At 42.8% G+C, this 27478-nt stretch overlaps 1 protein-coding gene across 1 annotated transcript in view; it reads left to right on the top strand.

The window, feature by feature from the left end:
- Positions 1–11855, top strand: part of SYCP2L (synaptonemal complex protein 2 like) — a 102100-nt gene extending 90245 nt beyond the window's left edge. The window contains exons 27-30 of the mRNA XM_040432502.1: positions 6056–6155; positions 7093–7151; positions 10320–10371; positions 11747–11855. Coding sequence (XP_040288436.1) covers positions 6056–6155; positions 7093–7151; positions 10320–10371; positions 11747–11794 — 259 coding nt within the window. The 3' untranslated portion in view covers positions 11795–11855. The remainder of the gene's footprint in view (positions 1–6055; positions 6156–7092; positions 7152–10319; positions 10372–11746) is intronic.
- Positions 11856–27478: the final 15623 nt, after the last annotated feature.

Raw genomic sequence — 27478 nt, forward strand, 5'->3', positions numbered from 1 at the left:
TGATCTATGAAGGCAAAAATAAAATAAAAAAATTATTCATGAATCATAATTGATGTCAAATATTAATTTTGATTTAGGTCAGAATGGCCACACCCTACTATAGATGTAATGGCTACTACATACATACTCATAAACACTCAATGGATGCATAATTTAATTATAGAACTCATCTTCTCATGGCCACAACTTGTGTCTGCAGAGTTTCCCTCCCAGATGTCTTCAGCCTCTTGCTTTACTAACACATCAGACCCTGTATGCTAAAATAAGCTCCTATTAGTGGCACACACTGTACCCTGAATATAATAGTAACATACACTGTGCCCCTGAAAGACTCATACTATACCCCCTGAAAATAAAATGTCACACACAGTGCCCCGATGGTAGTCATATACACAGATGCACACTGTGTATATAGTGCCACACTCTGTGAAAATCATTGTGCCTCTCCTCTGTCCCCTTTATATAGAGGGCCTTCTGTGCCCCCTTTATATTTAGTGATTGAGAGAATTCTGAGATATAGATAGATAGATAGATATATATATATATATAGATTGTGATATAAAATACTGGGCACTCTCTCTATAGGTAGAACCATGCGGTTTGAAGAAATATGCCAATTTACAATTGATGGATTTATTAACATACACTTGTACACATATACGAATAAAAAATAAAATTATAAAAATATCCCCACAATTGAGCGCATACGTCTAATACATATAATAATGGTATGACCTAAAATTGTGGTTAAGAATACCTAAAATAGTGGATAAATGAACATCAGTGCTACAATATAATAATATTCATCCTGCGGCTCAAACCAGTTAGATCGCAACTAGTGACTTTGATATTATAGTAGCCGTTGGATTGTTGTTGGGAGCTTGCTAAATCTCCTATATTTACTTAGTTAAAGAATTTGGATCCGCTAATAGGGACAAAGTTACTGAGTCTCCGATTGTACACTTCACACTCACTGCTCACTAGTTGCTGTTACGGTCTTCCACTGCTGAAGTTCCGGTTCTCTGTGTATGAAGAAAACTTGCTCCCAGGTTGTTTCTGCCGCCGGTCTGTATGGCTCTGGGCACCGCTCCGTAATACTGAAGAGTCGGTGTCCTCCGAGTCTTTAGATTACCTGCTTCCACGCTGAATTCTGTCTGCAGTCACGATACGTAGTATCCTCGTGCTGCTATCTTAATTGGTCAGCGTTCTTGGTTAGTCAGCGTGCCAGGTCCTCGTTTCTTTACAGAATACTCTGGTCTTCTACAACATCAACCTGGGATATTTCAAGCGTATAATCAACCCAAGTTCATATGGGTGAAATGGGGGTCTTGGTCCATGACCCCCATTTCACCCATATGAACTTGTGTTGATTATACGCTTGAAATATCCCAGGTTGATGTTGTAGAAGACCGGAGTATTCTGTAAAGAAACGAGGACCTGGCACGCTGACTAACCAAGATTGCTGACCAATTAAGATAGCAGCACGAGGATACTACGTATCGTGACTGCAGACAGAATTCAGCGTGGAAGCAGGTAATCTAAAGACTCTGAGGACACCGGCTCTTCAGTATTACGGAGCGGTGCCCAGAGCCATACAGACCGGCGGCAGAAACAACCTGGGAGCAAGTTTTCTTCATACACAGAGAACCAGAACTTCAGCAGTGGAAGACCGTAACAGCAACTAGTGAGCAGTGAGTAATAGCGGGACGCCGCTCGTAGACTCAGTAACTTTGTCCCTATTAGCGGATCCAAATTCTTTAACTAAGTAAATATAGGAGATTTAGCAATCTCCCAACAACAATCCAACAGCTCCTATAATATCAAAGTCACTAGTTGCGATCTAACTGGTTTGAGCCGCAGGATGAATATTATTATATTGTAGCACTGATGTTCATTTATCCACTATTTTAGGTATTCTTAACCACAATTTTAGGTCATACCATTATTATATGTATTAGACGTATGCGCTCAATTGTGGGGATATTTTTATAATTTTATTTTTTATTCGTATATGTGTACAAGTGTACGTTAATAAATCCATCAATTGTAAATTGGCATATTTCTTCAAACCGCATGGTTCTACCTATAGAGCGAGTGCCCAGTATTTTATATCACACTGTTTAAATTCTTCAGAGGAGGGGCGAATCCTTTTTACTGTGAGCACCTCCTTCAGTGGTTTCATCCACTCCTGTGCGTCTCATATTTTCATATATATATATATATATATATATATATATATATATATATATATATATATATATATATATATATATATCTCATATTTTTTGCTTTATAAGACACAACCGATGATGAGATGCACCCCAGATTTTAGAGAAGGAAAAGAAGAAAATATTTTTCATCAGACCCCCATAAATATCAGGACATCACATCAGACCCCCATATGAGCCCTCCATGTCAGACCCCAAACAAACCTCAGATCAGCCCTTTTCTTTCAGACCTCAGATCAGCCCTTTTCTTTCAGACCCCCATCAGACTAAAATAAAAAAACTTCTCTTACCTCTCCTGCGCCGCGGCTCCGCTCCCCTATCTTCTTTGGCCCGCGCTGCACTGTCACCTGACTGCATGCAGCGTCAGGTCATAGTGTGCGCACTACGCCGTGACGCTGTACGGGGTCAGGACAATGGAGCCGGGCCCTAGCAAGAAGACCAGGGAGGGTGAGCGCTTTTTCCCCGCTCACGGCACCTAATGCATGCTAGTGAGTGCTTCCATAATGGAAGCACTCGCTAGTGTATGCTTTATAAGACGCACGGCCATTTTCCCCCTACTTTTGGCTGCGTCTTATAAAGAGAAAAATATGGTATTTCATACAATGGCGATTTTGCAAGTTTTCCCACCTACAAAGAATGGAGGTAACTTTTATCGTAGGTACACTTCAACTGTGAGAGACAGAATCTAATAAAACAAATCCAGAAAATCACATTGTATGATTTTTAAATAATTAACATTTTATTGCATGAAATAAGTATTTGATACAATAGGAAATTGGCAAACTTCAAACAGACCTCGACATGTGCTGGCATGCCTTGCAGAATTCGAATCCATGATGGCGTAGTGTGTTACTAACTGTAATCTTTGAGACTGTGGTCCCAGCTCTCTTCAGGTCATTGACCAGGTCCTCCCGTGTACTTCTGGGCTGATTCCTGACCTTTCTCAGAATCATCCTTACCCCACAAGGTGAGATCTTGCATGGAACCTCACACTGAGGAAGATTGTCAGTCATCTTGTGTTTCTTCCTTTTACTAATTGCGCCAACAGTTGTTGCCTTCTCACCAAGCTGCTTGCCTATTGTCCTGTAGCCCATCCCAGCCGTGTGCAAGTCTACAATTTTTTCCCTGGTGTCCTTAGACAGCTTTTTGGTCTTGGCCATGGTGGAGAGGTTGTAGTGTGTGGACAGGTGTCTTTTATACAGGTAACGAGTTCAAACAGGTGCAATTAATACAGGTAATGAGAGAGTAGGAGGGCTTCTTAAAGAAAAACTGACAGGTTTGTGAGCCAGAATTCTTGCTGGTTGGTAGATGATCAAATCTTATTTCATGCAATAAAATACAAATTAATTATTAAAAAATCATACAATGTGATTTTTCTGGATTATTATTATTATATATATTTTTTTTATATTCTGACTCTCACAGTTGAAGTGTAGCTACGATAAGACCTCTACATTATTTGTAGGTGGGAAAACTTGCAAAATCGCCAGTGTATCAAATACTTATTTTCCCCACTGTGTGTATGTGTGTGTGTATCTGGTCATAACTTTGGTGGATCCAGATATAGGGGTTAAGACCGGGGTCTAAATTACCGGTCTTAATAAATGACCCCTATATCTCCTGATGTAGTGGAGCTAATGCTGTGGTCTTGGTCTTGCTTTAAAGCTTAAATTGTCAGCATTTTATAAACCAGACTAGGCCCATATCTCTGGCTGCTGCAGAAGCAGTATTTTTCTCCTTTTTTCAGTTAATTACTTTACACGTGTAGTATCATCTGAAACTTGATATTTTACTATACAATCATTGTACAAGTCATTTATAAATGCAGTATATTAAAGTTAATAGGGCCCAGTGCTGACTACTGTGGCACCCAACTAGCAATGGTGACCCAATCAGTATCGTTAAGAAGTACAAAAAAAAAAAGTTAAATAAGATGAAGAAAATGACAGGAAGATCTAACACAAGTTTTATAGTCTTTTTTTCTGTTCTTTTGAGGGCAGGTATAACAAGGGAACACGCCTCATATTTGCCTGACCCCCATAATAGGAAACAAGCGTTATTGTTCAAAAAGTGTTTATTGGGTCACTCTTAGTCTCTGGTTTGGAACAGCCCACAAACTTATTAGGAAAAAATGTGGAACAGTCAATATAAAAGGGGGGGGGGGGGGTACCACAAATAACCACAGTTATTTTCCTGTAATCCTACCTAACCATAGTAGAGAGATGTTCAGTTTGGGCTGACTGATTGCCATCTGCCCTTTCTTTGAAGACTGTATAAACATCCCTGTGTGTCAGATATCACGCTTAAATTGTCACTATCACAGTAACTTAACAAAGGTTTTGATTGGTGGAGGTCTGAGTGGTGAGACCCCCAGCAGTCATGTATGATCTCCTCACTGCAGGAGACTGAATCAAGATGGGACCATAGACTTTCTTCTGAGCCCATATAGGACATTACAGAGAACAGCATTGATGTCAATAAAGCAATTGGGGTGTAATAGAAAATTCACACAACTGCTTCAGCATCTCCATCTGTATCTCACTCTGATCCTCTTCTTACTTTCCCCTTCCCTCTACATTTGTGTGTCTCGACAGCGCCAGCACCCTTTGCTTCCCTTCCTCTCCATATACTTCTATCGGCAGCATGTAATTTTATCCCTCTCTCTAATAAAAAATATAGCTTTTATTTGTTTGTTAAAATAAAAATGAGTAATTCCGAAGACCGGATGTGACATTACCTGAGAGGATGTGCTCGAAGGTCTCCCATGACAATAAGATGTTACATCTGATCTGATTTCGGCAGGCTTTATTAACCATGCCTCAACTCGAAGTATTGGCTAATGGAGGAAATAAGCCTCAGGATTGGGCCCCATGCTCTGTGCAGTGCCCTAGTATACAGTGCACTATATATATATATATATATATATATATATATATATATATATATATATATATATATATATATATAATTTATTCCCCTTTCCCCGGTCCTATGACGTTATGCAGCCCTAGTCTCTTCAGGGCAGACTGGCATCTGCAGAAAGTCACAGGCAATGGAATGACATAACACGACAAAGCACTGAATGCCAGGACAGGGGATCAGTGGTTCCCTTGTACTGCCAGTGTTGAGGTGGCTGCTCCATTTTATATGCATCCTGTGAGTGCAGACATGATTAGGTGCAGGGGCGCCCAGAAACTGGGTGAATCGACCCAGGGCATCATCTGGCGCCTTGTTAGGGAGTGAAGGTTTGTGCCGTGTGCGGCCGCACAGGTCACACACACCCCCCAAGGACGGCCCTGGCAGTGATCAGGGGACAAACTAAGAAACGCTCAATTGTCATCTGATCACATCTGTTATGCAGGCCTAACTATCATCGTTGCTAACATATTTTCAGTTAATTTTATGGGGACTGAGCAATGTGGATTTGTCCTCCTATAGTTTGCATTGAGCAGTATAAAAAGCCCTTTAAACAAGCATCGATCATCACTGTGGCTAGACACGGATTAATACAAAATGACCCTTTCACACACTATGCAGAAGCAAAATGGTAAGACATGTTTGACTATTTAGAAAGTATGTAGTGTACATTTGCAGTCATTAACAAAAAGATGCAAAGCTGTTCATAGCTAATGTGTGTATGTATATGTGTATGTATGTGTGTGTATATATATATATATATATATATATATATATATATATATATATATATATATATATATATAATTTAATATTGCTTTTAATTGCACATTTGCTGAATACCACAGACAGAGCCAAGTGTATTTATAGGCACGACCTATGTGTTTTGTTTCTTTTCTTTTTATCTTCAGCTTTCGGAAATTAGATCATTTTCGCACAATAGTCGCACAAGAGCTCTCTAGTCTTGAAGCTGAAACTCATGCTTTAAAAGAGCTGGAGAAGGAGACTTTGGTACGCTGTTCCCTTACATACAAATACGAAGCCTCTGGAAACTGGAATTGTTTGTAAGAAAGTAGCTTCCACAGAGGCAGTTGTTTGTTTTTTGCTTTCCAGCAATTACTTGAAGTTCAGTATTACCTTGTCTCCCTATGACCGGATCAGTAACCTCCAGCACTCCAGACGTTGTAAAATTACAATTCCCAGCATGCTCCATTCACTTTTATAAGTTTTAAGAACATCCTAGCAAGTGTCCATGCTGGGAGCTGTAGTTTCATAACAGAGGTTGCCGACACCCGTATATACCCCAATATATTGTTTATAGCAGTGGCAGGATGATTGTGGAGGGCTGACGAGTAGATTGGTGATAGTTCAGTCAGTGTTGCAGAGTAGCGTTGTGCACTTGCGCTTAAACCAACTGCTATAAAATATTGCCCAAATGTATTATTTAGATTGTGCTTGATGTTTCTTTAAAAAATTAAGCTTCCAAGGAAAGTACATGTAGTAAAGCTGTTAATTTACTTTTATACTCTTTTATCGAAGGCAAGCGTAGTGGCTTAAAGGGAACCTCTCACCGGTTTATGGTGCCCTATCTGAGGGCGGCATAAATTGGTGTCAAATACCCTTAGAGAAACTCTGGGTGACTTACCTGTTTTGACTAAGCGGGTTTGTACCGAACAGCTCCAGTGCATGCCAAACGCTGGAGCTGTCCAGTACACAACGCGTGCCAGAGAGTCGTCCTATTTATGAGATGCAGGGGTGTACGCTGTGTATGGAACTGCTGCAGTGATCTAAACCAGACATATTAAGTAGTATGCAGCTCTAAAGAAAATGAGGCTTAATTTGCAAACTACCCTCTGATTGTATTGGGGCAAAATGTCATCATTAATGAGCGTGGGTCATTTAATCATTATACATGTCTAAAGGTGGTTGTTTCTTTTCTTTTAAACAGGATTTTTGGGAAGCACAGACTGTGAAAATTAATGAATTCTGCACCAGTCAACAGCAAAGGTGATTTGTTGTGGGTTGCAAACACTTTACAGTGTACAATACCACCAACCTGAAACACAATTTAACTTTTAGGTCCAAAAGTCTGTGTTGACTAATTTCAGCTTTATGTTTATAGAGATGAGAACTGAATGTTTCTGATGAAGCCCAAAATCCCTTGCTTTGCAGTTTACGGATATTGGTGTTTCATTGAGTTCAGTGGGTGCTGTATACTAGTGTCTGCAAGCATCCTGTTTTGCTCTTTAAAGAATGCCTACACTTAGAGTTGACTTTTCAAAATAAGTTGTTAGGAGGAATAAAACTATTTCTGACCATTAGGACTTGGATCTGGCTTTATGTAGTAGTCTCCCCCTCTACAGACTCTCTCTAATCTCCAATTCTCAGTTTTCCCTGAGCTGGTGAGTGGACTAACTGCCTGATATTCCCCATATACAGCACATAGAGAGGGAGCAGAATCTCAATTTTTCTCCCCCTCAGAAGCACCGTATAGGACAGAGAAGAACTGGGCAGTATTGATATAAATAAAGCTTTTGGTGACAGGTTTGATCACCTTAGTAATTTTAAGGTGAATCCCACTAGGACTATTAAATGTCTCCCAATCCCAGACAGAGGCTTTATCCATCCAAAGCAATTTTTCAATTAAGTGGAAAGACCAAAGTCTGACACATTTGGGCATCCAAATTCCAGCGCAAGTACATTTAATATTCCCCCTGAATTACTTGCCACTGCAGAGGACCCTTGAAGACTTAGGGTTGTATAAGTTGAAACACCTGTCGTGGTTTGGCCGTATGAATACTGTTAAAAATGGATATCCTTCCCAGATTCCTTTACCTCTTTCAGACCATACCCATCTATGTTCAGAGGAGTTATTCTTCGGCCATACAAAAGGCCCTCACCAGATTTTCTATGGCATACCAGTAAGCCTAGGTTAAACAAGCGGGTTCTAATTAAACTTAAATCTCTTGGAGGATTTGGCCTCCCAGATTTTCACCTTTATCACAACGCAGTATACTTTCTAGGATACTAGACTGGACGCACAGGGGTTCACAGAAGTTGAGGGTCTCCCTGGAACAATCTGTCTCCACTATCTCTTAAAGCTGCGCCCTGGGTCACCTTGGGAGACAGACCACCCAGATTGGATTGGCCATATCTTGAGACATGTTCTAGCAGTCTGGGATGATTGGATCTCAAGATCACAGATCTCGTATAGACCTGGCCCTATGACTGTTATATTGCAACCCAGCTTTTAGCCGGGGATTAGATCCCTCATCGTTTCTAATTACAACGGTTTTCTGAGAAGATAGGATGTCTTAACTTTAGCGAAGCTGACTTCATTTGAAGCCTTGCGTACGAGCGCTACCTTTTGTATGGTTTTGTGGTTAGGATACGCTCAGCTGCGTTCATTTTTTAGAAGCCACGTTACCTAACACCGCGACTGGCCCTCTGACGGAGTTTGACAAGATGTACTTACAATCGGGGGATGGAAGGGGTACTTTGTCTGCATTGTATCAGGTTCTCCTAGACTTGTGCGGCACGTACAGGGCCCCATTCTTTGATATTTGGGAATCCGATTTACAGGTCCAATTCACGGAAGATGTTCTCAAAATGTGTACGATGTCCCGTGGAATATCATTGGTGGCACAAGCCAAAGAAAAGAATTAAAAAATTCTCTCTATATGGTACTATTGTCCAACTACATTACACCATATATTTCCCTCAGTGTCGGATTTGTGTTGGCGATGTGAGAGAGAAAGGGGTTCTCTATTACATATTTTGTGGAGCTGCCCTGCAATTTGCTCCTTTTGGGATTGAGTCTTACAAGTATATGCCAAATACTCTGGTAAGACGATTCCAAATAAGACCCTACTCTCTTATACTGGGCTTCTTGGCTGAAGGTAAGAAAGGGGTTCTAAGCCATTTTCAGACTGCAGCGAGAATGGTAATTCCCAGGCATTGGAGAACCAGATTCCTTTCCACCCACCCTCTGTGTGCACTAGGGAACTTCGGTATATTTTACGTACGGAAGAACTGATAGCGGATCAACAGGAGAGGTCAGATATTCATGAGCAGATGTTACCCCCTGCTCACTTTTTTGGATTCTCCTGAGTGTCTGAACATGCTGTGACCCTTTTTAGCATATACAGGCTAGGCGGGTGATCATGACAGTTTCCCTCCCATGACTTCCCTATTCCTGCCCCCCTCCCCCCACCTTTTTTTAATATATATTTTATATTTATATTTTAAAGGGTGTATATATACAAGACACATCAACGTCCCGAAATTGCGGGAAAATAGAAGATAGATTTTATTGCAGTTAGCTTTTTTGCAGTTTATTATCTACAAATTGACTTTGACTCGATATGTAATTACACATTGTTGCACACTGGTGCGCAAAACTCACAATCCTGATTTACATCATTGTCTGATGCCATATCTATATGGGTCCTGCGTGACCTCATGGAATTCTGTTTAACTATTTGATGGCTCATTTGTTATATTTCATAAAATAAATACAGAGGGTTATCCCATCTTAGACAATGGGGGCATATCGCTAGGATATGCCCCCATTGTCTGATAGGTGCGGGTCCCAGAGGTGGGACCTGCACCTACAAGGAGAACGGAGCGGAGAAAGTGGAGGAGGGCGCACTGCGCATGCGCAGCCGCCGTCCATTTCTATGGAGCCGCCGAAAATAGCCGAGCACTGGCTCGGCTATTTCCGTCGGCCCCATAGAAATGAATGGGAGCGAGGCCGCTCATGCGCGGTGCGCTCCCATTCACTTCAATGGGAGAGGCGGGGAGCTGCGCCTGGTGGTGGACGGATCCTGGGAAACCCGGGGTCCTCCAGCCACAACTCTCCCCGGCTCCGTTCTCGTTGTAGGTGCGGTTCCCAGAGGTAGGACCCGCACCTATCAGACAATGGGGGCATATCGTAGCGATATGCCCCCATTGTCTAAGATGGGATAACCCCTTTAATAAAAACAGAGTAAGCATAAATAAAGCACTAGGGCTGCTTATTCATACATTTATGATTGACGCACAGCACAGATCCATTGAATTTTATGTGCTTTCAGACTTCTGTGACAGACAGCTGTGTGATGTACTGTAATAAAGTAAATGTCAGTCATCTTCTCATGTCAGAGTAATCACTATATTGAAGGTTTTTCCTTTCAGAATTGAAGCTATGGATCGTATGATTAAGGAGTCTTTGAGCACCCTTAAAAAGGTAATTTTTTTAAACTTTAACTGTAGACTCTAAATGTATCAGGTTTATCTGTTATTGATAAAGGAGTTTGAACAAAATTGATTTGCTTCTGATTGATGCAAGTACTCTTTTTATACCTCCTATCATCCGGCTAGAAATCATTTTAATGTGCATGGACCTAAAATTGATTGATTCCAACGAATGGAAATATGCTCCAACCAACATTTATGATTCCTTGGCCAGCAGTAATAACGGTTAAATCATAGTTTTAGTATGTTATCGCCAAGAAAGACATTCAGGACAATGTTCTGTATTTAAACAATACAAATAATTTTTCTTAGAAAAGCAACTTGTCTCACTCTGCTTAGCAATTGATGGCCCCATCAGCTCAGTTTATAGTAATATGGAGGCAGAATCTTGTGCATATTAATTGCGTGTATCCTCGTAAAGGGTCAGCAGCGTACAGTGTTTGGATGCTCTCGCTGTGTCTGTATGCTGCAGCTCTCGGTTCTGACTGATGACAGACACAAAGCTCATCCTCTCTGTACAAACAGCCGCCTGCAGGCTCTGCATGGCCATCCCTGGTCACTCCAGCAAAGCTCTCACTGGCTCGGACTCTGTGGAGCTCAAGCTCTGCTCCCTGCAGCTTGCTCTGCTCTGACTTTTCATGCTCAAAGAGGAGGCTGCAGCTCTTTAGGCTACTTTTACACTAGCGTTTTGGCATTCAGTTTGTGAGATCCGTTTAGGGCTCTCACAAGCGGTCCAAAACGGATCAGTTTTGCCCTAATGCATTCTGTATGGAAAAGGATCCGCTCAGAATGCATCAGTTTGCCTCCATTCCGCTCTGGAGGCGGACACAAAACGCTGCCTGCCTGTCCCCCATTAACTTTCAATGGTGGTCATGATGGATCAGTCATGGCTATAGAAGACCTAATACAATCGGATCTGTTCATGACGGGTGCATGCAGTTGTATTATTGTAACGGATGCGTTTTTGCAGATCCATGATGGATCCGCAAAAAACACTAGTGTAAAAGTAGCCTAACATGCTCACCGTTCTTATTGCATTTTAGTACAACTTGATGGTCTTGTGCCTTGTAATACACATACCATTGCCTCATGACATATATTTGTCTCTTTTGTGAGTGGATTATCATGCCCAACATATATTGTGGATCTTCTCATTGCTGAAAGACTGAATGGAGATCTATAAACATTTACACCCAAGTATTTCAAAATGTAAAAAGATAGAAGCAGAATTTTGTTAAGTGTGTTCCTTTCATATTATATAGGGTATATTTTCTTCAAGAAATTACAAGCTCAATTTCTACATGTTTGTCAAATTATTACTTTTTTCCCCCCGATACCTCACCATGTATGTATGTTTGTTTTTTCAGAAGAAAGAAGAAACCACAGACATCAAGGAGAGCCTCCAGAAAATGTGACTGAATCTAGTAATGTTTCATTCCTTAACCAAACTGACAACTTTATGAAGTGAAATTTCAGTTTGGCTTATTTAATCTTTTGTTGTCCTAATTGTTTAATAATAAACCTGACTCTCAAACATGTAAATTTTATATATTTTTTTATTTTTGTTTCTCTGAATATTATGACTTGTGTGTAAGAAAGTTTGGCCAGTTTCAGATGGCTATACTGTGGCAGCAATTTATGCCTGAATTACAGCAGCAACCCCCAGTCTTTCCTGCAGTTCTACTGAACTGAGTTTAGATTATAGTTATCTGGTTCACTACAATCATGGGATATTATTTGTTGCAGCCATAATACAGGCATTGAAATGCTAACATGTTACAGCAGTTGGTTTCCAATCTAAATACTAAATGAGCATGATGCTTTAGGCTACTTTCACACTACCATTCAGAGCGGGTCCGTCTGATGTCTGCTCAGACGGATCCGCTCCTATAATGCAGACGTTTGTATCCGTTCAGAACGGATCCGTCTGCATTATAGTTTGAAAAAAATTCTAAGTGTGAAAGTAGCCTGAACGGATCCGTCCAGACTTTACATTGAAAGTCAATGGGGGGCGGATCCGTTTGAAGATTGAGCCATATTGTGTCATCTTCAAACGTATCCGTCCCCATTGACTTACATTGTAAGTCTGGACGGATCCGCTTGCCTCCGCACGGCCAGGCGGACACCCGAACGCTGCAAGCAGCGTTCAGGTGTCCGCTTGCTTAGCGGAGCGGAGGCTGAACGCTGCCAGACTGATGCATTCTGAGCAGATCCGCTTCCACTCAGAATGCATTAGGGCTGGACGGATGCGTTCGGGGCCGCTTGTGAGCCCCTTCAAATATTGATTTTAAATGAGTCTATCCTCTGCACTTATAGAGACGGATAGGCAGGTGCGGGCCAAATATAATATCCTTTGGGCTCTGACCCTCAAACTGGCCCTGACTATTTAATGCCCTGCCTAAGAACGGAATGGCCACCCTGATAGGGGCGATCCCGTATAAGAAACCTCCTGAGTGCCCTAGGATGGCCCTGAATAGGGGTAAAGCTAACAACTAGTATATGCTAACTGAAAGAATGTCACTATCACGATTAGGAGCTCAATATACTCTCAAAAAAATATACCCAGAAAATAATAAATTGATGAAATAACAGTCAAAGTTTGTATATCACTACCGTAAACCGATCCTTATTATAGTAAAATTTATATTATAGCAAAAACATGCTGTTAGTTTATCACGTCATGATCCCGACGCGTTTCACCCATACATAGTTGGGCTCATCAGCTGACTTTGAGCTTCGTTGCCTGTGCCGTTACTCAAAGCAGCGGTGAAGGGCCCATATTGTCAGGGCTGGGCGCGATATCCGGCTCTGTCCATTAACAGGCAGGGGAGCGCTTCTTCACCTGAGGGGACCAGTGGCCCTCAAAATCATGTTTTGGGGTGCTAATGAGGTTACAAAGAGCCCCTCTCCTTTTGTGAAACCTCTAAGAGTTACCATCTTCGTTGAGCTTTCTGCTTTTCTGATCTGTCAGAAGAGCAGAAAAAAAAAATCTTATTTTGAGCATCAGTTGTGCTCCGTTTACATCAGTTTTTGTCAGTTCCATAAGACATCAGTTATTTTTGAGAGAAAAAGTCCTGCATGCCAGAGCAGAACAATAAAGAGGTTGGCTGGTTTCCTATATTGATGACCTATCCTTAGTATCGCCACTCCATATTGGATTCCCGGTGCCGACTCCAGCACCTCTTCTATTCAGCTGTATGCATTTTGTCTCAAATTCCACAGCAAATACTGGCAAAATCCACATGTATTGTTTATTTTGTGGCAGGTTTTGCTGCATATTCACCATGGATTCCATCCTGCTTAAATCAAAATGACTAAAATCTGCAGAAAGAACTGACATGGTGTGGATTTAAAATTTGCATTGCCCAAAAACTCCCCGTTAGAATATATTTTGGGAAACCCTGCGATCCCACCGGTGCTGCAGGCTCACACATTTAATTGGTGGAGATCCAATAAGCTCTGCTCCTCACACGTTTCTTGTCCGAGGTTAACTAATTTCGTTAGCTGACTTTAAGGACAGATATGACCTCCCCATGAGGGAAATGTTTAATGCTAACCGAATCTTCTCTTTTTTACACTCTTCAGACATCTAACGGCTCCTTTGATTTCACACCCTTTGAATGCTCTGTAACGTATTATTTATACAAACAAGGTCTATTATCTAGGATGTATGGGACACTTAATGACTTAATGGTGTAACGGAAGGATCTACACTACTATATATGAAAGCATGGGAGGAGGATTTGGAGGTAGAATATTCAGCTTCTAGGTGGTACCAGCGCTCCTAGACTCTCACTAAGGGATCTTGGCAGACCACTCTAGCAGAAACATCAATAAAGATGGTCCCAGCTAGACTACACCACATATACCCTGAGGTCTCTTCACGGTGCTTCCGTGGATGTGATGAGGAGGGCACAATGTTTCACATATGGTGGGCCTGTCCAATTGTGAGGAGATTCAGGAGCCGAATATGCACTCTATTATCCTTGGTGTTGGGAAGCCTCTATCCTATGTCTGCCCTTGGCATGAGCACCTCCCTCTTTCTACTGTTAATGCCTCTTCCTATACACCCGAGCGTTATGCTAGCATTTCCTGCTGCTCTATGACAGTCTGCCTACCTTTTAGGTCTTCTGAAATAATGACCCCTAAATCCCTTATGCCAAATTTAAGCTATCACAGTATATACTTTTAGCAGCTAGAATCCATGTAGCTTTCAAATGACTGTTGACTTCACTTAGTTTTCAGGCAGTACTGGACAGTCAATAGGATACTTCTTTACGAAAGGCTTAATGCCATTCGCACAGATACCTTTGTGGCCTTTGAGAAGTTCTGGGAGCCCTGGATGTCCTACCATTCTACTGATCTATATGGTAAGATCGCACAAAGAAAAGGAAGTAAGCTATAAGATAATACAATAGCGTATTACCTTATAGCTTGCTTCCTTTTCTTTGTGCCATCTTACCATATACAGTCGTGGCCAAAAGTTTTGAGAATGACACAAATATTATTTGCTGCTAAACTGCTTTTAGATCTTTGTTTCAGTTGTTTCTGTGATGTAGTGAAATATAATTACACGCACTTCATACATTTCAAAGGCTTTTATCGACAATTACATGACATTTATGCAAATAGTCAGTATTTGCAGTGTTGGCCCTTTTTCAGGACCTCTGCAATTCGACTGGGCATGCTCTCAATCAACTTCTGGGTCAATTCCTGACTGATAGCAACCCATTCTTTCATAATCACTTCTTGGAGTTTGTCAGAATTAGTGGGTTTTTGTTTGTCCACCCGCCTCTTGAGGATTGACCACAAGTTCTCAATGGGATTAAGATCTGGGGAGTTTCCAGGCCATGGACCCAAAATGTCAACGTTTTGGTCCCCGAGCCACTTAGTTATCACTTTTGCCTTATGGCACTGTGCTCCATCGTGCTGGAAAATGCATTGTTCTTCACCAAACTGTTGTTGGAAGAAGTTGCTGTTGGAGGGTGTTTTGGTACCATTCTTTATTCATGGCTGTGTTTTTGGCCAAAATTGTGAGTGAGCCCACTCCCTTGGATGAGAAGCAACCCCACACATGAATGGATGCTTTACTGTTGGCATGACACAGGACTGATGGTAGCGCTCACCTTTTCTCCGGACAAGCCTTTTTCCAGATGCCCCAAACAATCGGAAAGAGGCTTCATCGGAGAATATGACTTCCTCAGCAGTCCATTCACCATACTTTCTGCAGAAGATCAATCTGTCCCTGATGTTTTTTTTTTTTTGGAGAAGTGGCTTCTTCTTGACACCAGGCCATCTTCCAAAAGTCTTCGCCTCACTGTGCAAGCAGATGCGCTCACACCTGCCTGCTGCCATTCCTGAGCAAGCTCTGCACTGGTGGCACTCCGATCCCGCAGCTGAATCCTCTTTAGGAGACTATCCTGGCGCTTGCTGGACTTTCGTGGACACCCTGAAGCCTTCTTAACAAGAATTAAACCTCTTTCCTTGAAGTTCTTGATGATCCTATAAATTGTTGATTGAGGTGCAATCTTAGTAGCCACAATATCCTTGCCTGTAAAGCCATTTTTATGCAACGCAATGATGGCTACACGCATTTCTTTGCAGGTCACCATGGTTAACAATGGAAGAACAATGATTTCAAGCATCACCCTCCTTTTAACTTGTCAAGTCTGCCATTTTAACCCAATCAGCCTGACATAATGATCTCCAGCCTTGTGCTCGTCAACATTCTCACCTGAGTTAAAAGGGCTTCTGTCACCCCACTGAACAGTTTTTTTTTTGGTTACTTATAATCCCTATACTGCGATTTATGCATACATACTGTAATTAATCATTTTGGTTCAGCAGATTGTTAAAAACGTACTTTTAAAATATGCAAATTACCTTGCTACCAGCAAGTAGGGCGGCTACTTGCTGGTAGCAGCCGCATTTTCCTATCCTAAAGACGCCCCCTCCGCATGTTGATTGACAGGGCCAGTGGACGGGATCTTTCTCTGCTGGCCCTGTTTGCATTCAAAATCTGGCGCCTGCGCCGTGCAGGCGCACTGAGAGGCGGACGCTCGCTCGGCCACTCCATCCTCAATGCGCCTGCGCCGATGACGTCACATCTACACCCGGCGCAGGCGCATTGAGGAAGGAGCAGCCGAGCGAGCGGCCGCCTCTCAGTGCGCCTGCGCCGACTGAAGAGCGGTACAGCGCAGGCGCCAGATTTTGAATGCAAACAGGGCCAGCAGAGAAAGATCCCGTCCGCTGGCCCTGTCAATCAACATGCGGAGGGGGCGTCTTTAGGATAGGAGGATGCGGCTGCTACCAGCAGGTAGCCGCCCTACTTGCTGGTAGCAAGGTAATTTGCATATTTTAAAAGTACGTTTTTAACATAATCTGCTGAACCAAAATGAATAATTACAGTATGTATGCATAAATCGCAGTATAGGGATTATAAGTAACCAAAAAAAAAAAAAAGTTTAGTGGGGTGACAGAAGCCCTTTAACAAGACGATTACTGAAATGATCTCAGCAGGTCCTTTAATGACAGCAATGAAATGCAGTGGAAAGGTTGTTTTGGGATTAAGTTAATTTTCATGGCAAAGAAGGACTATGCAATTCATCTGATCACTCTTCATAACATTCTGAAGTATATGCAAATTGCTGTTATAAAAACTTAAATATTGGAAATGTTGCTGCTTATGTAATTCTCAAAACTTTTGGCCACGACTGTACATATACTAGCCTTGTGTGGTGACTTGCATAAATACTGAACCCAGTTATTTCTTCACTTATATTTGTACTGTTCTTGGTATGTTATCCAATATTTGTATTTTTTCTTTTTGTATTGTATCTTTTATTGTACATCTTGATTCCTATGTGAAATCGTTAGCTGTACTTAAAACCTCAATAAATAACCCTTGAAACTAAAATTTGCACTGCATGTCAATTTTCATGCTGATCTTTGTTAAAATCTCATGCACTTTGTTTCTACCGTAACAGGCTGCAGATTTTCCACCCACAATACTGAATACTATGAATAGTCCCTGGCCCTATCTTTTAGGAAGAATGGCCTTACGCCTATCCCGTGCATGCTTAAACGCCTTCTCTGTATTTGCAGCTACCACTTCTGCACGAAGGCTATTCCATGCATCCACTACTCTCTCAGTAAAGTAATACTTCCTGATATTACTTTTAAACCTTTGCCCCTCTAGTTTAAAACTATGTCCTCTTGTAGCAGTTTTTCTTCTTTTAAATATTCTCTCCTTTTTTACCTTGTTAATTCCCTTTATGTATTTAAAAGTTTCTATCATATCCCCTCTGTCTAGTCTTTCTTCCAAGCTATACATGTTAGGCTCCATTCACACGTTTGTAGCATGTTTTGCGGATCCACAAAACACGGACACGTACATCGCCGGCACTAATAGAATATGCCTATTCTTGTCCGAAATTGCGGACAAGAATAGGACGTGTTCTATTTTATTCGGGAACGGAAATGCGGGCTCGCATTTCTGGAGCTGGGCCGCACATCGTGCGGCCCCATAGAAATTAATAGTTCCGCAATTCCGTTCCGCAAAATGCGAAACGAAATTGCTGACGTGTGAATGGGGCCTTAAGGTCTTTTTAACCTTTCCTGGTAAATTTTATCCTGCAATCCATGTACTAGTTTAGTAGCTCTTCTCTGAACGCTCTCCAAAGTATCAATATCCTTCTGGAGATATGGTCTCCAGTACTGCGCACAATACTCCAAATGAGGTCTCACTAGTGCTCTGTAGAGCGGCATGAGCACCTCCCTCTTTCTACTGGTAATGCCTCTCCCTATACACCCAAGCATTCTGCTAGCATTTCCTGCTGCTCTGACATTGTCTGCCTACCTTTGTCTTCTGAAATATTGACCCCTAAATCCCTTTCCTCAGATACTGAGGTTAGGACTGTATCACTGATTTTATATTCTGCTCTTGGGTTTTTACATCCCAAGTGCATTATCTTGCACTTATCAACATTAAATTTTAGTTGCCAGATTTCTGACCATTCCTCTTGTTTTCCTAAATCCTTTTCCATTTGGTGTATCCCCCCAGGAACATCAACCCTGTTACAAATCTTTGTGTCATCAGCAAAAAGACACACCTTACCATTGAGGCCTTCAACAATTTTGCTGATAAAGATATTAAACAATATGGGTCCCAGAACAGATCCCTGAGGTACCCCACTGGTAACAAGACCATGGTCTGAATATACTCCATTGACTACAACCCTCTGTTGTCTGTCCCTCAGCCACTGCCTAATCCATTCAACAATATGGGTGTCCAAGCTCAAAGACTGGAGTTTATTGATAAGCCTTCTATATGGGACAGTATCAAAAGCCTTACTGAAGTCTAGATAAGCGATGCCTACTGCACCTCCGCCATCTTTTATTTTAGTCACCAAATCAAAAAAATCAATAGGATTAGTTTCACATGATCTCCCTGAAGTAAACCCATGCTGTTTTTTATCTTTCAATCCATGGGAATATTAGATGTTCCACAATCCTCTCCTTAAGGTGTACACACCTTTCAAAGGGGTTTTCTAGGTTCAGGGCTGATTCTTGGTTATACTGTAAGCTACTCTTAATTTATAGACTACATATGAGTGGAGCATATGAGCATTTTCTTACTCCGTTGCTCACCCAGTGTCAAGCTGCATCGCGCAGTGCATGGATCTGTTTTTATGCCGTTGACGTACCAGGCTTCTCATCACTATGCTAAGTAGAGCTTAGCCGTGAGCCCGGTGCATAGTACCCACCTCCAAAACGGCCTCCGGCAGCGCTAGAGAACACCCATCTGTGCCGGTGATCTCACCAGGCTCACTGCTAGGCAGAAGTCTCTGCTTAGTATAGTGATGAAGCCCGGTATGTCACTGACCCAAAACAAACAGAACCTTGTGATGCAGTGTGAAAAGGGGGAGCATCGGAGCAAGGAAATGCTCATATGGTCCACCATATGTAGTCTATGAATAAAGAACAGCGTATAACAAAGATTCAGCCCTGAACCCGGAAAACCACCAAGTACAGATACAACTCAATAAATAAGAATATCCTTGAAAAATTAATTTGTGATTCAATTCAAAAAGTGAAATGTGTGTGTGAAATGTATTCATTCAATCATTACCATCACAGACTGTGGAAACTTCATACTGAACCTCAAGCAGATTGGATTGTGTGTCTCCACTCTCGTATGTACTACAATCAAATAGTGATGACCTAGCTTAGGAAACGTTTGCAGGTGTTTCGTGTTGATTAGCTGATTAGACTGTGACACAATGAGTCTACAATATTAAACTTTTTTCACAATATTCAAATTTTCTGAGATACTGCCTTTTTTGAGTTTTCATTATTTGTAAGCCATACTCATCAACATTAACATAAATGCTTGAAATGGATCACTCTGTGTAATTAATCTATACGATGAGTTTCACTTTTTGAATTGGATTACTGAAATAAAGGGATTCTGTCATGAGATTTTAGCCCTATAAGCTAAACATATGCCCATGTCCGTACTAATAACATGAATCCTAAACTGGCCCAAAAAAATGGTTTTTATAACCTGTCAATCACCTACCTAAGGTGCCCAAGGGGTTTTCCGTTAATACCGGGTGCCTGGCCGCACCCATGGCCGCCTTCCCAGTCTTAATCGCCACCCTCCCTGTCTACAGTGCCGCCTTCCTCATCTCAGCGCCGCCTCCGCAGTCCTCCCGTCCCTCCTGCCAGATCCGGCACCTGCGCACTAGGCTCAGCCTGAAGCGCCACGGACTCCTGGCAGCGACTTCGTTGAGCGAAGTGCGCATCAGGCCGGGCGCATGCACACCAGAACGGGAGGACTACGGAGGCGGTGCTGAGGTGAGGAAGGCGGCACTGTAGACAGGGAGGGTGGCGATTAAGACTGGGAAGGCGGCCATGGGTGCGGCCAGGCACCCGGTATTAACGGAAAACCCCTTGGGCACCTTAGGTAGGTGATTGACAGGTTATAAAAACCTGTTTTTTGGGCTAATAGAGCCACAAGCAGGTTTAATAAGGCCAGTTTAGGATTCATGTTATTAGTACGGACATGGGCATATGTTTAGCTTATAGGGCTAAAATCTCATGACCGAATCCCTTTCACTTTTTGATACTCTAATTTTTTGAGATGCACCTGTATATTTGTTAATGGCCAAATCCCTCTTTACCGACACAATCAAGTCATACCAGTCACAAGCAGTTTCTTGTTCATTCTCACACTCCTATATTCTCGAACAAGCTTGTAACTTACAGTACATATAAATTCCAGTCTTTGCAAATCTTCACTTTAGTGTATACCTAAGGTCTGAGACAGCTCATGGAGTCTCAAAACTTTCAGGACCACGTCTACGCTGATGACCTTAAAATTTTACCTCTGACCCAGATGTTGCCTCCCTACTATCCAGAATTCCAGCCTATCAGCTGTAGCCTCCTTCTCCTCCCGCATTCTAAAATTCAACATTGAAAAAATTGACTTAATCATCTTTTTGTACTTTGATGTGATCCAAAGCGCTCTCCCTTCCTCTATGCTGAGGACAAGTGTCAAACTAATGGGAGAAAGAGAAGAGACATCTATAGACTGTTTAGGATCACAAGGGACTGTGCATGATAGCAAAGGTAATGCTTGCTTAGGACCATGGATTTTGCTGTTCGTAGAGAGGGTATTTTGCTTCGGCAATTGTACAGTCGTGGCCAAAAGTTTTGAGAATTACATAAATATTGGAAAAGTTGCTGCTTAAGTTTTTATAATAGCAATTTGCATATACTCCAGAATGTTATGAAGAGTGATCAGATGAATTGCATAGTCCTTCTTTGCCATGAAAATTAACTTAATCCCAAAAAAAACTTTCCACTGCATTTCATTGCTGTCATTAAAGGACCTGCTGAGATCATTTCAGTAATCGTCTTGTTAACTCAGGTGAGAATGTTGACGAGCACAAGGCTGGAGATCATTATGTCAGGCTGATTTGGTTAAAATGGCAGACTTGACATGTTAAAAGGAGGGTGATGCTTGAAATCATTGTTCTTCCATTGTTAACCATGGTGACGATGAAGCCTCTTTCCGATTGTTTGTGTCACGGATGGTGTTGCAGGAAACAATAAGTAACAAATAAAGATCCGACTGACTTGATCCCAAACTAAGGAACAAAAGGGTGAGCCCTATTAAAGCCCTAGAGCTCACCCTTACTGCTCAGCCAATGCAAAGATCTCAATGATAGAAAGTTGCATGTCCACGTACCTTATACTGAGTAACACCTGCAAACCCTATAATAGTGAGGGGACACGACCACCGGCTCCCTGCACTTAATACGGAGGGAGTCAGGGTCACCTAGAATCAAGCCAACAGGAAAACACAAAAACAGAAATAGACTTATCTTGAGGAACCAGCAGTAGCAACTTCAAGCAGTTCAGGAAGTAGTATAAACCGCAAAGTGAAGCAGTATGGGAGGAGATATATAGGGAGGCAATCACTGCTAATAGATGACAGCTGAGAGAGGGAGAAGAGATGTCAAAGCAAAACAAAAGAACATCATGCAGGAGGTACTGAAGAACGTCTGTCAGAACTCCTCAGAGATCTGGCGGTGACAGTACCCCTCCCTCTACGAGTGGATTCCGGACACTCAGAGCCCACCTTCTCAGGATGGGATCTATGGAATGCCCTGAGAAGACGAGTGGCCTTAATGTCTGCCACTGAAACCCACATCCTCTCCTCAGGACCATAACCCTCCCAATGAACGAGGTACTGAAGAGAACCGCGGACAATACGAGAGTCCACAATCCTAGAGACCTGAAATTCAAGATTACCATCAACCACAATCGGAGGAGGAGGCAAAGAGGAGGGTACAGTGGGTTGGACATAAGGTTTTAATAGGGACATGTGAAAAACATTATGGATCTTCCAAGTCTGAGGAAGATGATGACGGACAAAATTTTGTAAGGCCCGATAAACTTAGGACCCAACTTCCAGGAGGGAACCTTCAATTTGATATTCTTTGTAGACAACCACACCAGATCACCAACATTCAGGTCCGGACCAGGCACACGTATCTTTTCCACCACACGCTTATATCTCTCACTCATGCTCTTTAAATTATCCTGAATCTTTTGCAAAATAGATGACAAAGACGAGGAGAATCTCTCCTCATCAGGTAAACCAGAAGCCCCCTCTCCAGAGAATGTCCCAAACTGCGGAAGAAACCCATATGCACCAAAAAATGGTGACTTATCAGAGGACTCCTGACAACGGTTATTTAAAGCAAACTCAGCAAGGGAGAGAAAAGAACACCAATCCTCCTGATTCTCCGCCACAAAACAGCGCAGATATGTCTCCAGATTCTGATTGACGCGCTCTGTCTGGCCATTCGACTGCGGGGTGGAAAGCAGAAGAGAATGACAACCGAACCCCCAAGCGAGAACAGAAAGCCTTTCAGAATCTGGAAACAAACTGCGTGCCCCTATCAGAGACTATGTCTGAAGGAATACCATGCAATTTGACAATGTGATCAATAAATGCCTGCGCCAGCGTTTTAGCATTGGGCAACCCAGGAAAAGGAATAAAATGCGCCATTTTGCTAAAACGGTCCACCACCACCACCAGAATCACAGTCTTCCCTGAGGAACGAGGCAGGTCCGTAATGAAATCCATGGACAGATTTGTCCAAGGACGGGAAGGAATGGGTAACGGAAGGAGAGGACCTGATGACCGTGAATGAGGGACTTTGGCACGAGCGCAGGTCTCGCAGGCTGCCACAAAACCCTCAACCGACTTACGAAGAGCTGGCCACCAGAATCTCCGAGCAATGAGATCCACTGTGGCTCTACCCCCCGGGTGCCCAGCAAGGACAGTATCGTGGTGATCCTTAAAAACCTTGTGTCGTAAAGTGAGAGGCACAAACAACCTCCCAGGGGGACAAAGATCAGGAGCCTCTGACTGGGCTGCCTGAACCTCTGCCTCCAATTCAGGATAAAGAGCAGACACAACCACCCTTTCAGCCAAAATGGGACCCGGGTCTTCAAAGTTCCCCCCTCCCAGAAAACAACATGACAGGGCATCCGCCTTCACATTCTTAACCCCAGGGCGGAACGTGACAACAAAATGAAACCCTGAAAAGAACAAAGACCATCTGGCCTGTCTCGGGTTCAGACGTTTGGCTGACTCCAAGTAGGCCAGATTCTTATGGTCGGTAAACACGGTAATAGGGTGTCTGGTTCCCTCTAGCCAATGGCACCATTCCCAAAAGCTAACTTGATGGCCAACAACTCCCTATCTCCCACATCGTAATTTCTCTCTGCGGAGGAGAGTTCCTTCGAGAAAAAGGCACACTGTCGCCATTTGGCAGGAGAGGGACCCTGAGACAAGACCGCACCCACACCCACCTCAGAAGTGTCTACCTCAACAATGAAGGGCAGAGAGATATCAGGTTGTACCAAGATGGGAGCGGAAGCAAAACACTCTTTGATACTAGAAAAGGCCTTACGCGCCTCTACCGACCAGGAGGAAAAATCTACCCCCTTTCTAGTCATATCAGTCAGTGGCTTAACAACAGAGGAATAATTCAAAATGAACTTACTGTAATAATTGGCAAAACCTAAAAAGCGCATCAGCGCCTTCTGATTCTCAGGAAGCTCCCAATCAAGCACAGCGCGGACCTTCACGGGGTCCATGCGAAAACCAGAAGCGGAGAGAAGAAAACCCAGAAATTGAATTTCTGGAACCGCAAACACACATTTCTCCAGTTTAGCGTACAATTTATTCTCCCGCAGAATGAGCAAGACCTGTCGTAGGTGGTCCCTATGAGTTTTGAAATCAGGAGAAAAAAATCAAAATGTCATCTAGATACACTAGTACAAATTTCCCCATTAAATGATAAAAAATGCTGTTCACAAAATGTTGGAAGACGGCTGGGGCATTCATCAAACCAAAAGGCATAACCAAATTCTCAAAATGGCCCTCAGGGGTATTGAAGGCCGTCTTCCATTCGTCCCCTTCTCTGACCCTGACCAGGTTGAATGCCTCTCTTAAATCCAACTTGGAAAAAACTTTAGCCCCAACAATCTGGTTAAACAGGTCCGGGATCAGAGGAAGCGGATAAGGGTCACGAATTGTGATACTGTTCAGCTCCCTGAAATCCAGACATGGTCTTAAAGAACCATCTTTTTTCTTAACAAAAAAGAAACCAGCGGCAACAGGTGACTTCTAGGGACGTATGTGTCCCTTTCTCAGGCTCTCAGAGATATAAGAACGCATAGCGACCCTTTCAGGTTGGGAGAGATTGTATAAACGAGATTTAGGCAGCTTGGTGCCTGGGATGAGATTAATAGGGCAATCGTACTCCCGGTGAGGGGGCAGCTCCTGAACACCACTCTCAGAAAACACATCCGAAAATTCAGAAAGAAAAGATGGTACAGTCTCTGAAAGAGACGTCGAGAGGCAATTCTCTCTGCAAAAGTCACTCCAACCATTTATTTGCCTCGCTTGCCAATCGATGGTGGGGTTATGTTTAGTGAGCCAGGGTAGCCCCAACACTAGAGTAGTAGGTAACCCGCCTAGGACGAAACATGACACATCCTCAACATGAGCATCACCCACAATCAAACGGATATTGTGAACTATGCCCTTTAATGATTTTCGAGAAAGTGGAGTGGAATCAATAGCAAAAACAGGTATGTCCTTTCCCAAAGTGCATACCTGGAAACCATGTGTTATTATAGCAAATTGATTATCAATGAGATTGACAGCTGCTCCACTATCTACAAAAATCTCACAAACAATGTTCTTGCTCTCTAGCGCCACCCTGGCAGGTAGGACAAAACGGGAACTACAAGCAAACGGAAAACCTTCAATTTCCGCATCAACCTTGCCAATAGTAACAGATGGAACGTTTTTAGAGGACTTTTTTCTTTTTGTTTCTTTATTATTCTCTAAAAACTCCCTGAATCTCCTAGAGGGACAAACATTTGCCAAATGATTTATACCTCCACAACAGAAACAAACCCTCCTCTGAGAGCTGAATCCTCTGTTGTTAGAGGCAAGCAAACCAAGCTGCATGGGCTCCTGCTCAAAGGGGATTGAGAGAGACTGAGACCCCTGCGCACTGAATGAGACCGCCCCACTGTCCTTGGACAGAGTATGACAGGAAGGAGTAATCTCTCCTCTCTAAGACGCCTGTCAATACGAACAGCCCGAGACATGGCGGACTCCAAGGAGGTAGGTCTCTCATGAAAGGCAAATGCATCCTTCAATCCCTCTGAAAGACCATGGCAAAATTTACTTCGGAGTGCAGCATCATTCCAACCAGTATCAGCTTGTCATGAGTAAGGGCTAAGATTGTATTGTGCCCGAAACATGTAGACCTGCATTCCTGTACCTGGATTTTATTGAATACTGAATAAAGCCTTTGGATTACCACGAATACAAGCTGGACCATCCAATTTATTTTCTTCATACTTATATTTCTCCTACTTCGGGTGAAGGAGCCGGTCCGTGCTATACCAGTGGAATCCCTGGCAGGTGAGAGCTGCTCAAACCTCTGATTTTTACAGTATCAGCTGCCCATCTCCGAAATTCTGAACAGTATAACTCTGCGGATTGTGTACCCTGGCATAAAAGACGCAGTTTAGATTCAGCACCGGATCATCATATATCTGACCCAGGGTTTCAAAAAATTCGTCCACTGATCGCAGGGGCCGTGCCCCCACCGGCAGCAAAGAGTCCAAGACAGAGCGTTATCCCTGAGCAGTGAGATGATGATCCCCACCCTCTGCTCCTCATCACCAGAGGAATGGGGAAGTAGGCGAAAATGGAGTTTGCAAGCCTCTCTAAAACGAACAAAATTCTCACTACCCCCAGAGAAGGTATCTGGATACGAGATCTTAGGCTCAGAACAAACTCCATGAACGCAAGCAGAACCGGTCACCTGAAACTGAGATACAGTTTTACGGAGCGCTGCGACCTCCAGTGAAAGACCCCGCATGCGGTCCGTCAAGGCTAAAACCGGATCCATGCTTAAGCCAACAGGAAAACACAAATACAGAAATAAACTTATCTTGAGGAACCAGCAGTAGCAACTTCAAGCAGTGAACCCCATCCAGGAAGTAGTATAAACCGCAAAGTGAAGCAGTATGGGAGGAGATATATAGGGAGGCAATCACTGCTAATAGATGACAGCTGAGAGAGGGAGAAGAGATGTCAAAGCGAAAGCAAAACAAAAGAACATCATGCAGGAGGTACTGAAGAACGTCTGTCAGAACTCCTCAGAGATCTGGTGGTGACAGTTTGGGGCATCTGGAAAAAGGCTTGTCTGGAGAAGAAAAGGTGAGAGCTACCATCAGTCATGCCAACAGTAAAGCATCCTGAGACCATTTATGTGTGGGGTTGCTTCTCATCCAAGGGAGTGGGCTCACTCACAATTTTGCCCAAAAACACAGCCATGAATAAAGAATGGTACCAACACCGTCCAACAGCTACTTCTTCCAACAATCCAACAACAGTTTGGTGAAGAACAATGCATTTTCCAGCACGATGGAGCACCGTGCCATAAGGCAAAAGTGATAACTAAGTGGCTCGGGGACCAAAACGTTGACATATTGGGTCCATGGCCTGGATACTCCCCAGATCTTAATCCCATTGAGAACTTGTGGTCAATCCTCAAGAGGCGGGTGGACAAACAAAAACCCACTAATTCTGACAAACTCCAAGAAGTGATTATGAAAGAATGATTTGCTAGCAGTCAGGAATTGGCCCAGAAGTTGACTGAGAGCGTGCCCAGTCGAATTGCAGAGGTCCTGAAAAAGAAGGGCCAACACTGCAAATACTGACTCTTTGCATAAATGTCATGTAATTGTCGATAAAAGCCTTTGAAACGTATGAAGTGTGTGTAAATATATTTCACTACATCACAGAAACAACTGAAACAAAGATCTAAAAGCAGTTTAGAAGCAAACTTTGTGAAAACTAATATTTTTGTCATTCTCAAAACTTTTGGCCACGACTGTATATAACGGATTTGCCATCCGTTCGAAGATCTGCAACCTACTGTGGAACTGATTGATTTTGAGGGTTTTGCACACCAATGGTCAAATTT

Source organism: Bufo bufo, chromosome 5, assembly GCF_905171765.1.
Source record: "Bufo bufo chromosome 5, aBufBuf1.1, whole genome shotgun sequence".
Classification (NCBI taxonomy): domain Eukaryota; kingdom Metazoa; phylum Chordata; class Amphibia; order Anura; family Bufonidae; genus Bufo; species Bufo bufo.